This window comes from Oncorhynchus kisutch, linkage group LG14, assembly GCF_002021735.2.
Source record: "Oncorhynchus kisutch isolate 150728-3 linkage group LG14, Okis_V2, whole genome shotgun sequence".
NCBI classification, from domain to species: Eukaryota; Metazoa; Chordata; class Actinopteri; order Salmoniformes; family Salmonidae; genus Oncorhynchus; species Oncorhynchus kisutch.
Window position 1 is genome coordinate 16,978,457 of NC_034187.2, and position 14,203 is coordinate 16,992,659.

General features: G+C 40.0%; 2 protein-coding genes across 12 annotated transcripts in view; both read left to right on the plus strand.

Moving 5' to 3' along the window:
* LOC109904244 (bromodomain adjacent to zinc finger domain protein 1A-like) overlaps window positions 1–7,330 on the plus strand; it is a 41,007-nt gene extending 33,677 nt beyond the window's left edge. For 9 of the 11 annotated variants that reach the window (XM_020501477.2, XM_031787938.1, XM_031787937.1 and 6 more), the window contains 4 exons: window positions 4,247–4,620; window positions 4,900–5,081; window positions 6,146–6,233; window positions 6,336–7,330. In XM_020501477.2, the coding sequence (XP_020357066.1) occupies window positions 4,247–4,620; window positions 4,900–5,081; window positions 6,146–6,233; window positions 6,336–6,508 (817 nt within the window). In that variant the 3' untranslated portion in view covers window positions 6,509–7,330. The remainder of the gene's footprint in view (window positions 1–4,246; window positions 4,621–4,899; window positions 5,082–6,145; window positions 6,234–6,335) is intronic. The other 2 variants (XM_020501480.2, XM_031787940.1) reach the window with 1 other exon arrangement.
* Window positions 7,331–7,474: 144 nt separating this feature from the next.
* Window positions 7,475–11,934, plus strand: cfl2 (cofilin 2 (muscle)). The gene is made up of 4 exons (XM_020501474.2): window positions 7,475–7,753; window positions 9,776–10,083; window positions 10,427–10,503; window positions 10,908–11,934. The coding sequence occupies exons 1-4, from the start codon at window positions 7,751–7,753 to the stop codon at window positions 11,018–11,020; spliced, it is 501 nt and encodes a 166-aa protein (XP_020357063.1). The 5' UTR covers window positions 7,475–7,750; the 3' UTR covers window positions 11,021–11,934.
* Window positions 11,935–14,203: the final 2,269 nt, after the last annotated feature.

The following is a 14,203-nucleotide window of genomic DNA, read 5'->3' on the forward strand; positions in this document are numbered from 1 at the left end:
TCAGGTAGCCTTCCACAAGCTCCCCACAATAAGTTGGGTGAATTTTGGCCCATTCCTCCTGACAGAGCTGTTGTAACGGAGTCAGGTTTGTAGGCCTCCTTGCTCGCACACACTTTCAGTTCTGCCCACACATCTTCTATAGGATTGAGGTCAGGGCTTTGTGATGGCCACTCCAATTCCTTGACTTTGTTGTCCTTAAGCCATTTGCCACAACTTTGAAAGTATGCTTGGGGTCATTGTCATACAACTCTCCTTCCGTGGCCTCCAACTGCTCTTAAACGCAAGTAAAACTAAATGCATGCTATTCAACCGATCACTGCCCGCACCTGCTCGCCCGTCCACCATCACTACTCTGGACGGCTCTGACTTAGAATACATGGACAACTACAAATACCTAGGTGTCTGGTTAGACTGTAAACTCTCCTTCCAGATTCACATTAAGCATCTCCAATCCAAAATTAAATCTAGAAATTGCTCCCTATATCGCAACAAAGCATCCTTCACTCATGCTGCCAAACATACTAAAACTGACCATCCTACCGATCCTCTACTTCGGTGATATCATCTATAAACTAGCCTCCAACACTCTACTCAGCAAACTAGATGCAGTCTATCACAGTGCCATCCGTTTTGTCACCAAAGCCCCATACACTACCCACCATTGCGTCCTGTACGCTCTCGTTGGTTGGCCCTCGCTTCATACGCGTCGCCAAACCCACTGGCTACAGGTTATCTATAGGTCTTTGCTAGGTAAAGCCCCACCTTATCTCAGCTCACTGGTCACCATAGCAGCACCCACTCGTAGCACTCCAGCAGGTATATCTCACTGGTCATCCCCAAAGCCAATTCCTCCTTTGGTCGTCTGTCCTTCCAGTTCTCTGCTGCCAATGACTGGAACGAACTGCAAAAATCTCTGAAGCTGGAGACTCATATCTCTCTCACTAGCTTTAAGCACCAGCTGTCAGAGCAGCTCCCAGATCACTGCACCTGTACATAGCCCATCTGTAAACAGCCCATTTATCTACCTACCTCATCCCCATACAGTATTTATTTATCTTGCTCCTTTGCACCCCAGTATCTCTACTTGCACATTCATCTTCTGCACATCTACCATTCCAGTGTTTTAATTGCTATATTCTAATTACTTCGCCACCATGGCCTAATGCCTTAACTCCCTTATCTTACCTCATTTGCACTCACTGTATATAGACTTTTTGTTTTATTTTGTTCTACTGTATTATTGACTGTTTTGTTTATTCCATGTGTAACTCTGTTGTTGAATGTGTCGAATTGCTATGCTTTATCTTGGCCAGGTCGCAGTTGCAAATGAGAACTTGTTCTCAACTAGCCTACCTGGTTAAATAAAGGTGTTCTCAACTAGCCTACCTGGTTAAATAAAAAATACATTTTTAAAAAATGGTCCATTTGGAAGAACCATTTGCGACCAAGCTTTAACTGATGTCTTGATGTTGCTTCAATATATCCACCTAGTTTTTCCTGCCTCATGATGCCATCTATTTTGTGAAGTGCACCAGTCCCTCCTGAAGAAAAGCACCCCCACAACGTGATGCTGCCATCCCCGTGCTTCACGGTTGAGATGGTGTTTTTCGGCTTACAAGCATCCCCCTTTTTCCTCCAAACATAACGATGGTCATTATGGCCAAACAGTTCTATTTTTGTTTCATCAGACCAGAGGACATTTCTCAAAAAAGTACGATCTTTGTCCCCATGTGCAGTTGCAAACCATAGTCTGGCTTTTTTATGGCGATTTTGGAGCAGTGGCTTCTTCCTTGCTACGTGGCCTTTCAGGTTATGTCGATTTAGGACTCGTTTTACTGTGGATATAGATACTTTTGTACCTGTTTCCTCCAGCATCTTCACAAGGTCCTTTGCTGTTGTTCTGGGATTGATTTGCACTTTTCGCACCAAAGTACGTTCATCTCTAGGAGACAGAACACGTCCCCTTCCTGAGCGGTATGACGGCTGTGTGGTCCCATGGTGTTTATACTTGCATACTATTGTTTGTACAGATGAACGTGGTACATTCAGGTGTTTGGAAATTGCTCCCAAGGATGAAGCAGACTTGTGGAGGTCTACAATGTTTTTTAAATCTGAGATCTTTGCTGATTTTCATTGGATTTTCCAATAATGTCAAGCAAAGAGGCACTGTGTTTTAAGGTAGGCCTTGAAATACATCCACAGGTACACCTCCAATTGACTAAAATGATGTCAATTAGCCTATCAGAAGCTTCTAACGCCATGACATCATTTTCTGGAATTTTCCGAGTTGTTTTACAGGCACATTCAACTTAGTGTATGTAATCTTCTGACCCACTGGAATTGTGGTACAGTGAAATAATCTCTGTAAACAATTGTTGGAAAAATGACTTGTCATGCACAAAGTAGATGTCTTAACCGTCTTATCTAAACTATAGTTTGTTAAAAATACATTTGTGGGGTGGTTGAAAAACAAGTTTTAATGAATCCAACCCCTAAGTGTATGTAAACTTCTGACTTCAACTGTATCTACAGAAATAAGGCGTATCCTGTTTTGTGTTTAATAGTCTACTTATTCTGCGAGCACCAAGCCTCACAACCACATGTCAGATAAAGCAATTTCACAAATGTGGCTGTTTTGTCATATCTTAGCAATGCTGTAATAAAGGCTTAAAAAATATATATAATAATTTAACAAACTCTGCTATTATAATTGATTTAGTGTTTACACTGTTCCAAGTGGTCAGAAAAATATTGTCATCTAACCGCACATAATAATGAATAATATGCATGCAGCTCTTGCTCCTATACAATCCTTTTTCTTGATCTCCTTATTGTTATTACAATTATAATCTGTATGCCTAAGTGTCAGCGATTAGGTGAATGGATAAGTGGAGTCAGGCGCAGGACACAGGTATGAGTAATAATCTGAATTTACTCAAAATGTAAGCAATGTTCCAACAAGGAAAAATACAAATATCCAGAGCACAAAGAACGAACCCACATGACAATGACAATCACTCACAAAACAGAAAGGGAAGCCAGAGGGTTAAATAAGGAACATTGATTATGGAATGGAAACCAGGTGTGTGTGTATAATGAAGACAAAACGAAAATGAAACGTGGATCGGTGGTGACAAGAAAGCCGGTGACGTCGACCGCCGAACGCCGCCCGAACAAGGAGAGGGACCAACTTTGGCTGAAGTCGTGACACTAAGAGCGAGTCCGGTTTAGACTTAATTCTTTAATTTACGCCTATTTCAATATAGGCTACTGTATCTATCAATTATTCCTTCATGTAATCACGCAACATACATGCTTTGAAATGCAATCAAGCATTTTCGTTTTAAAATGTAATAACAAAGGGAGCCTTGAATAATTAGCCTAAACAATAAATGTTTTTTTGTCTTTGCTGTAATAAAGGCTTCATAAAAAAATATAATTAGGACAGTCTATGGTACTTATCATTTTTGTGTTTACATTGTTCCAAATGGTCAGATTTTTAAAAATGGTTTTCTGACAGCACTTTATTGTAATCTGACAGAGCTTGCTCCTATAACCTCCTTTCCACAATTAAGTAAAATGTCTTACACAGATCTGACTTCCCTCCTTAGTAACCAGTAAACATTCCCCTGTTTCGAGTTTATTTTTCATGTCCACTGCATCAATTTTTCTGTCACGTATAGAGTTAATAACCAATTTATTGATGCGATTATGATAGGCTATAGGTCAGGCCTTATTGGTCACGAGCGTGCAATGCACACGTTTCAAGCAAAAGTTGAGGGAATAGGGAATGTTTTTCCTAAACAAATTAGGGATTTCGGAAACAGAACTTTTCAGTTCAGAAATGACTAACTAAATGGCTGTAATTATGTTGCAGCTTCAGCACGGATGGCGAGATAAACACATGCTGTGCTGCCTGTCAGATGCAGCAGGGAGGAGCGAGACCACATGCGCCAGACAGACACTTGCTGTATTTTTTATGTTTGCTTTTGAGGCATTTGTGTGTCATTATTTCATCAAACAGTGCACTTAAAGCATCAGAAAAGCTCAGTGCATAGGTGGTGTCTATATCGATTGACCGAGAGTCGTTTGTTCTTTCGACCAATCAAGATTTTTTGTTGTTGTACAGCCGTAGTTTATATTAAATTGAATACTTTTTAAAACAATAAAAACAACCCAACACATTTAGTTTATTCAGATATCTGAAGTTTCCCTCCCATAATTCTGTCTCCCTCTTCTCCTTTAGTGCCGCTAAAAAGGTCCGGACTGCTGTGAAACCTCCTGTGCCTACTACCAAAGGAAGTCGGTCGAGCAGGACCAACTCAAGTCATTCCACCCCCCGGAGCCAGCAGACAACCCCCAAACAGGCCCCCTCAGCTGGGAAGGGAGCTGCTTCCAGGTCCTCAGGGAAGAAGCCCACCCCAGTCTCCAATAAGCCCACCCCAGTCTCCAATAAGCCCACCCCAGTCTCCAATGGCAGACCTCCACCACGGCCAGGCAGCAGAGTCAGCTCCCGGCTCAGTCATGAGATATTGGCAACCAACGGTACCTCCAGCAGGCCAGGCAGCCAGCCCACTCCATCTCTGTCTCTGGCAGACTCCCGTAAAAGACCAATCTCAGGTAAGACCAGTTGAGACAGTGGGAGAGGAGATGGAAGAGGGTTGTGTTGGGTGATTAAAAATACAAAATTGTGTTCTTGTAAAGTAGTGTGTTAACATGATGTGCCAGGGTCTTTATATTGCTGAAGATGTAATGCAAAAAAAAAAAAAGGTATGCCTGTATAAGTGTTGAATGTTAATTTTCTCATGTATCAATTACACAATTTCCCTCTAGTTTCTAGGCTTTCTCACTCACTGTGCTCATCTTTGCATTTATATTCTCCTTCTGCTGTTTCTCCAGCAGAGGTCTCCCACAAACCCAGGCTGGTCCTGACTCCCTCAGTCTCAGGTTCTTCTTCCAATCGTCGCAGCTCAGGGAGGAACCTAGGAGTCCATGAGCTGTCTGCCTGCGAGCAGCTGACTGTAGAGCTAGTCAGGCATGAAGACAGCTGGCCCTTCATGAAACTGGTGTCTAGGACACAGGTAATACCTGACTTTATTTAAAGGCTGATATGAGAGGCACGCAGAGCGACATGCATGCGTTTTTTTTTTTAAACAGCACACACACATGCAAGCACCTCTATGAATATGTTTTCCCATACTATTACATAACTAGCTACGTCACTAGTGACACATACAGTGCCTTCAGAAAGTATGTATATACCCCTTGACTTATTCCACATTTTGTTGTTACAGCCTGAATTTAAAATGGATTCAAAGTATTTGTTTCTCACCCATCTGCCACATAATGATAAAGTGAAAACATGTTTTTTGAAATGTTTGCACGTTTACTGAAAATGAAATCCAGAAATATCTTATTTACATGAGAATTCACACCTCTGAGAGTAAACACTTTTGTAAAAGCACATTTGGTAGTGATTACAGCTGTGAGTCTTTCTAGGGAAGTCTCTAAGAGCTTTCCACACCTGGATTGTGCAACATTTACCCATTATTTTCAAAATTCTGCAAGCTCTGTCAAATTGGTGGTTGATCATTGCTAGACAACCATTTTCAGGTCTTGCTGTAAATTTAAGTCAGCTTGTAACACTGCCACTCAGGAACCTTCACTGTCTTATTGGTAAGCCACTTTGGCCTAGATGGCAGTGTATGTTCAAAGTTTTGACTGATCCAATGACCCATTGCATTTCTGTTCAAAATGTTGTATCAAGTCTGCCAAAATGTGCCTAATTGGTTTATTAATACATTAAAGTTCATAACTGCACTCTCCTCAAACGATAGCATGGTATTATTTCACTGTAATAGTGAAATAGTGTAAATCGAACAGTACAGTTAGATTAACAAGAATTTAAGCTTTCTGCCCATATCATATATGTCTATGTCCTGGGAAATGTTCTTGTTACTTACAACCTCATGCTAATCACATTAGCGCACGTTAGCTCAACCGTCCCGCGGGGGAACACCAATCCTGTAGAGGTTTTAATTACTTCACTAGTCAACCTCAATACTAACTTGTTGTATTGCTTTGAGATTTGCGGATTGTTTTGTCTTTTTTAAATGACCTGATTTTTGTCTCCTCACTTCTGCAGGTTCCAGACTACTTTGACATTATCAAAAAGCCCATTGCGCTGAGCACTATCCGAGAAAAGGTTAACAACTGTGCATATAAAACAGCCAGTAAGTTGAGATTTTGCTTTTTTGTGTTAACTAAAACATGTTTATGCCGTCATGTTTCTGTACTTCACCAGATGGGACATTTTATATATGTTTTTCTCACAGCGGCGTACGTTGAGGACGTGGAGCTTATGTTCGCCAACTGTTTACAATACAACCCTCAGCACACAAATGAAGCTAAAGCAGGAACAAGGCTCCAAGCCTTCTTCAACTCAGAGATCTTTAACCTGGGGCTGGCGGACCGGACCACTCCTCCACTGAAGCGGTCCCGGATGTAAAGCCGACTGACTGAAACTACTTGGACGTATTCATTAATGCACACCGTAGCAATTTGTTTTTTACCTGGATGTTTTTCAACAAAAAACAATTTCTTCTTGGACAAATTCAGGTAGTCCCTTCCTGTTTCGCTTTTGTTTTCATCCATTTTTTTCTCTAGTGAATACCATAATTCATTGGAAAGTCTGAACATTCCCAAAGCATTGTGCAGTGTAATATCATTCCCTCAAGATAATGCAGGAACAACTAACTCGCTGTGAAAGTATTTGCACTCAATATTTGAAAATGACTCTCTTCTATTCGTATTCACTCAGGGAAAACGAATTGTGGTTGGAAATAAATGTTAACAGTGCATTTTTATATTTTGTATCTTGTGAGCATTTCTAGACTTTCTTTGTGCACATACTTTTCTTTGACCATTTCAGTTAATTTAGATGACTTAAGTATTAACTTTAATATGGACAGTTTTGCATTTGTTCGTTTCACAGTACTGAACAGTAAAAACTAATTTTGCATGGACTGTTTCAGGTTCCCATCTTTCAGGGAAACACTACACTGGAATCTGATTTACTGTTCCTTATTTCCTATAATTCATTGGTTATTTATTTTAGTTAAGCTAAGAACTTGCTTTAAATTATATTTTTTATAGAACATGTTTGTTTTTGTAAATCATTATTGGCATAGATTTTAGTTCAAACTATAGAAAACTGTTTTGTGGTAGGGTTTAAATACTGAGTTTTGTCCCCCTAACTTTCTCACCTCTGCTTTTGTATTTGCTATCGTGTATATTTTCTATATGTAAAAATAAATTCACTGTTTTAATATTTCTTGGTCAGCTCTCACTTGTGTTGCCAATCTCTGATTCATAAATATGAAGTTCCTGAAATATATTAATGGCGTCTATATTTTAGGTAAATATTTTTTCTACACCTCACTGAGATAAAATGGGCTCAATATTTTGTAGGGTTAGAGAGAACTTAAATTTCCTGGCGGGGAAGTTGGTTTGCCGGAGTGAAGTGTAGAAATCCGCAAGTGAATTTAGCTTTATTGTTAACCGTAAATCACAGGACAAATTCCCCTTATCCCTTCGAATCCCACTGCTGATCCCGCCCGCCGCAAGTGCAGTGGCTCATACTCGCGCGTCCCGTACCCCCACCCGGTCAGGACGTTCATTCCCATATCTCTTTACCCCTAAAGATTTCCCCACATAATAGCAAATCTCACAGGACCGACGATCTTACAACATGGTAGGATAATTTACTCTTCTAGTTGAGTGCTGAAACTACTTGTAGTTTCTAGTTGAGTGACGATTTTAACTTTTTGTAACTTTGTTGCAACATTGGGCAGTGTTCGACATTGGCTTGCTTGCTTACGCACCAACGTTTTGATTGCTGGTTACAGTTCTACATTCCGCAGTGGTGCGCTATAGCTACAATGTTTGTTCTATGTATGTATGTATGTATGTGATTTCGTTTGTAAAATCAGTTCCAATTTAGGATTGTTACAGGGCCTGCATCCCAAGGCGGCCATTTTAACCTAATTATAGCGCAGTCCGCTATCTAACTAACGTTTCTCACTCTACCACTGACCGTTACCTTCATGATCTGAAAGTTTAGCCACGTTGGCTTGCTAGCTAATAACATAGCTAGCTACCTGATAGCAATTATGTTTTCTACACGACAAGCTACCTTTAATGATTGGGACTATCTAACGTCAACTTGTAATGGTCTTGCCTACCTCCTGTTTTGTTTGATTGCACTCAAGCCAATACGCCCATGCGGATTTCCACGCTTGTTTGACAGTGGAAACTAGCAAGCATTTGCAAGCCAATATTGTTCCCATAGGTACTGGTTTACTGTAGTGGGCCTAACCGACTAAACAATATACAATATAGTTGAGTGGCGACTAGTGTGTGCGCACTGGAGCTCCGAAGTCACACACAATTATTTCAGGACCCAAAAGACAAGTCTGCAATTGCAGGCTATGCTTTGCGTGCTCAAATCAGTCGTTTTTGAAAACGTCATTTTTTGACGTAGCTCCAGTCTGCCCATACTGATCGCACCTCAACACAACTCGTGGAGTTGAGTTTAATCGGATACCCTGGGCTTTGACACATGCACATGTTGCTATACACCAAGCGAGTTACCTGTCTCATTCACTGACGGTTGACAGTGTGGTGGTCACTAACTAGTCACTGGTCAGCGAGTTTCGTGCACTCTTTTGATATATTGAGGGTGGCTAATCAGCAGTCACCACTGTTGGAATGTCTTATATTGCCACAGCTTGGCTTTCTGGTCCGATTGTTATCTTTAATAGAGAGAACACTTTGGCCAACTAACATAGCAGCCTATGTAGATCAAAGGCCGGTAGATGGCGATATTGTTGATCCAAACGCATTTGTATGCAGTCGGTAATACACTCCTATACCCCTCCGTACCTAAAACGTTCTCCATTCAGGCTGAAAATTCTTCGATTTCCTCCTTAACTACATTTACTGGCGACAAGACTGTTAAATATGTGTACTTTATGAAACACCATTTCCACCACCATGCTAATGTTACATTCTGATGTTGCGCCCTGCTTTCAGCCAGAGTTAACAACTGACTGCTGCAAGCTAATTGGCTGAACGCGATTCGCAACATCCAGGACCAGCATTTCTAGGCGCATTAGCACTTTAGCATTGTGGTGGAAATTTGAGTCTCGTAAATAAAGTACGCATATTTTCCGTTTTTTAAATCTACACCAGGACAACATAAAAAGGGTGATATAAAAATAACAAGGTACGAACCGGTCCGAGTGGGTTAATGAGTGTATTGCCAGCTGCATACAATGCTTTTGGACGGTAAAATGAAACCATCAATACGCCATCTGCCGGCCTTTAGCCTGCAGCCTATGCAAAATGACTCGGCATGGCGGTAGGTAGTGTCAGAGTGAAATGGTGTTGATTCATTGTGTGTCAAAGGAAAGAAAGGCTATGATCAATGCTGCAGTCACTCTGTTTGCATGACCACTGGTAGCTAGCTACATACTGTTTGTGTGAAGGTTTGAATTTCCAATGCCTTGTGAAGGAAAGCATTTCCCATCTCCATGCTGTTAGCTATAGGCCTAGATTCAATGTCTACATCATAAATAAACAGTATGTCTTTGTGTTTACTAGCTATTGAAGAGGCAACAACAATAATCTAGGCTGCTATGTCATCTGGTTCACATTTGAGTTCTAAATCACACCTTGAATGAACCTTGTATATCATCCACCCCTCTTTCCACAGGCCTCAGGTGTCACTGTCAACGATGAAGTCATCAAGGTCTTCAATGACATGAAGGTCAGGAAGTCATCCTCTACCGAAGATGTAAAAAAGCGTAAAAAGGCTGTGCTGTTTTGCCTCAGCGATGACAAGAAGAAGATCATCGTAGAGGAGGGCAAGTGGATCCTCGTTGGTGACATTGGGGAGTCGGTGGACGATCCATACGCATGTTTCGTCAAGCTTTTACCGCTCAACGATTGCAGATACGGCTTATACGATGCCACATACGAAACAAAAGAATCCAAGAAAGAAGACCTGGTATTCATATTTTGGTAAGTTTGTACGTTGCCCTTTGTTAGTTTGAAAGGTGCAAAGCTGCTGTCAATAATGTTTCATAAAAGCCTATATTCCCTAGCTTGGCTGGGGTGTCATTTGGTAGGTACCCTAGATTAGTGGCTGTGTCAACCACTGGTTCAATCGCTGGGATCTGACACCGAATTAGTCAATTCATATGAAGTGTTGTGCAGGAGGACCATAGCTTGGTGGTCCCTGCTATAAAAAGTTTGAGAAACAGAAACATTGCTGCTGCTTTCATTTGTGTGGTGTGGATTACTATGGAATAAAGCCGTTATTCGCTAGGCTTATTAAGTCATTGAGTTTCCCACCTCATTCCAGGGCACCTGAGGGTGCGCCCTTGAAAAGCAAGATGATCTATGCTAGCTCTAAAGATGCCATAAAAAAGAAGTTCACGGGTAAGTGAAAATTGCTATATACAATCACTATTTCTGTTCTGTTTGACCTGATATTCAATGATCGTGTGGTTCAGTAATTTATTCAGGTGATGTCAGAGAATTTGCATAGTAAAAACTAGGCTATCTTATCAAAACTATCAAGTATTAATAACTACAAGTTATTTTCTTTTCGTATTCATGTTCTATGAAAGTGTCATGAATGTCGGTGTTGGCGTTTCAAATTTTTCAAAATACCATTTAATTTCTACCCCATTGATCCATTGAAAGTTTAGAGAAGAATGTGTGGGATCAAACAAAATTCCCCCAGACACCCCTGTAATTTTTGATAGTGCTTCCTTAGTATTCAACACAACAGTATAAAACAGATGGGAATTAACTTGATATTACTCCCCTTTGTTTTTCAGGTATCAAACACGAATGGCAAGTCAACGGATTAGACGACATCCAGGACCGCGCCACCCTGGCAGACAAGTTGGGAGGAAACGTGGTGGTGTCACTCGAAGGGTTACCATTGTAAATGGAAAATACTACGTGCCATCTGGATTCCAGACGCTTTCATCTTAGCAGCTGTATCTATAGCATTTGAATCTAAAGGAATAGCTTTAGGCTTTTTTGGTCTGTATTTTTTCCACACAATGGAAGGAGATCTCATTAACATATGCGAAAGCCTACAAGTTATTTTGCCAGGAAACTTCCTCAACTTCTTTTTTTTTTTTCTTTTTTTTTTACCTTCAAGGAATGATCACACATCACAGGTTTTTCCAAAACAAATATGAACAACAACGTCACACTATCTGAGATTAATAACACTCCCACAATAAAAACATTAAGATTAGCACTGTTTTTGCGTTCTTCGCCACTTAAACAATGATGACTAAATGCTCAGTAGCATAGGAAAATGTGAATGCTTTCTATAATGCCTTGACAGTCCTATTCACTGCCTAGGTTACAGCTAATGGCAAGTATTTTGCACTCATGAGGTTTTCACATGACTGACTTATTTATTTACAATGTTCTATTTTATCCAATATGTTATTTGACATGGCAAAACACGTAATAGACTATGCATATACTAAGCACTTTGTTTATACACTACAAAAGTTGAGGCAAAAAGGTCAAGAATAACTAAAGAATATCTGTATTTATGTTAACTAGATAGAGATGTTACCAGTTTTCATTCCTTTTATGCATATGGACAAGAACAGATCAGTATTTGACTGTTCAACTGCCGCCTTACTTTCATTTGAATGTACAGGACACCACAGTAAAAAGGGGGGTTGGTGCTTGCAGTTTTTTTTAACACTAAAATAAAGATATTTCAAATATATCAATATAGATGGCAATATGTGCATTTGGAGCCATAAGTGGAACATTGTTTTTGAGATTGGGTGAGGAGGTTGCCACTTTACAATAAAACCTTGTGGCAGATAACAGAAATAAGTGTCTTTTGTTCTGTGTTGTCTGTCTGTGTGCATCTGTTCATCAGGAGGGCTGGGCAACAATAAAGAGATACGTGACTGATTTCCTCTAACAGGAAATAGAAAAGATCTGGTCTACATGCTGTGTATTGGTTAATGTTTTATTCAATTCAACCGGATGCAGTGGGTGATGATTTTCTTGGCTCAGTTCAGAATAGTACAATGTTACGGAAAATTCAGATAGAAATATATTGTTTAGAATAGATAGCATTCTTTGTTGTGTAGAAGAGGGAATCATTTCAGTTCTATAATTTCTGTGTAAGGTGGTTTCTCTGATGGTTTTTATATGTAATGTCTACAGTCTTATAAGGGAAGCCAAGCTAGTAAGGCTATTTCTGTAGGAGTACAGTAAATCATTCATGACCGATCATACTGTATGTCATGGTGAATTGGAGTACTGTCAACTGTTTTTTATTTATTTAACTAGGCATTTGGTATTTTATTATTGCAAAAGCAGCAGCTACTCTTCCTGGGGTCCACACAATATGAAACGTAATACAGAACATCATTAGACAAGGACAGAACTACATACATTTTTTAAATGCCACACGTAGCCTACATATCAATGTATACACACAAACAATCTAGGTCAAATAGGGGAGAGGTGTGGTGCCGCGAGGTGTTACTTTATGTTTTTTGAAACCAGGTTTGCTGTTTATTAGAGCAATATGAGATGGTAGGAAGTTCCATGCAATAAGGGCTCTATATAATACTGTACGTTTTAATGAATTTGTTCTGGATTTGGGGACTATGAAAAGACCTCTGGTGGGATGTGTGTGTGTCAGAGCTGTCTGTAAGTTGACTATGCAAACTATTTGGGATTTTCAACCCAATGTTTCTTATAAAAAGAAGTGATGCAGTCAGTCTCTCAACTCTTAGCCAAGAAAGACTGGCAGCATAGCATTTTTATCAGCCCTCATTACAATAAGAGCAAAACGTGCCGCTCTGTTCTGGGCCAGCTGCAGCTTAACTAGGTCTTTCCTTGCCGCACTGGACTACACGACTGGACAATAATCAAGATTCAACAAAACTAGAGCCTGCAGAACTTACTTTTTGGAGTGTGGTGTCAAAAAAGCAGAGCATCTCTTTATTACAGCTAGACCTCTCCCCATCTTTGCAACCATTGAATCTATATGTTTTGACCATGACAGTTTACAATCTAAGGTAATGCCAAGTAATGTAGTCTCCTCAACTTGTTCAACAGCCACACCATTCATTACCAGATTCAGCTGAGGTCTAGAACTTAAGAAATGATTTGTACCAAATACAATGCTCTTAGTTTTAGAGATGTTCAGGACCAGTTTATTACTGGCCACCCATTCCAAAACAGAGTGCAACTCTTTAAGGGTTTCAGTGACTTCCTTAGCTGTGGTTGCTGATGCGTATATGGTTGAATCATCAGCATACATGGACACACATTCTTTGTTTAATGCCTTTGGCAGGTCATTGGTAAAAATAGAAAAGTGTAGAGGGCCTAGAGAGCTGCCTTGCAGTACACCACACTTTACATGTTTGACATTAGAGACACTTCCATTAAAGAAACCCTTTGAGTTATATTAGATAGATAGCTCTGAATCCACGATATGGCAAAGGTTGAAAAGCCATAGCATTTAAGTCTTTTCAACAACAGATTATGGTCAATAATATCAAAGGTTGCACTGAAATATAACAGTACAGCTCCCACAATCTTCTTATTATCAATTTCTTTCAACCAATCATCATTGATTGTACTGCACTGACATCATTTGTGTCAGTGCAGTACATGTTGAGTGCCCTTTTCTATAAGCATGCTGAACATCTTTTGTTAATTTGTTTACAGAGAAATAGCATTGTATTTGGTCAAACACAATTTTTTCCAACAGTTTGCTAAGAGCTGGCAGCAAGCTTATAGGTCTGCTGTTAGAACCAGTAAAGGCTGCTTTTACCACTCTTGGAGACAGAATTACTTTGTCTTCCCTCCAGACCTGAGGACAAAGACTCCTCTAGGCTCAGATTAAAAATATGACAGATAGGAGTGGCTGTAGAGTCAGCCACCATCCTCAGTAGCTTTACATCTAAATTGTCAATGCCAGGAGGTTTGTCATTATTGATTGTTAACTATTTTTCCACCTCTCCCACACTAACTTTACAAAATTCAAACTTACACAGCTTTTCTTTCATGATTTGTTTTTTATGCATGAATATAATAAGTTTTCCCACTTTGCCAATGAAATAATCATTAA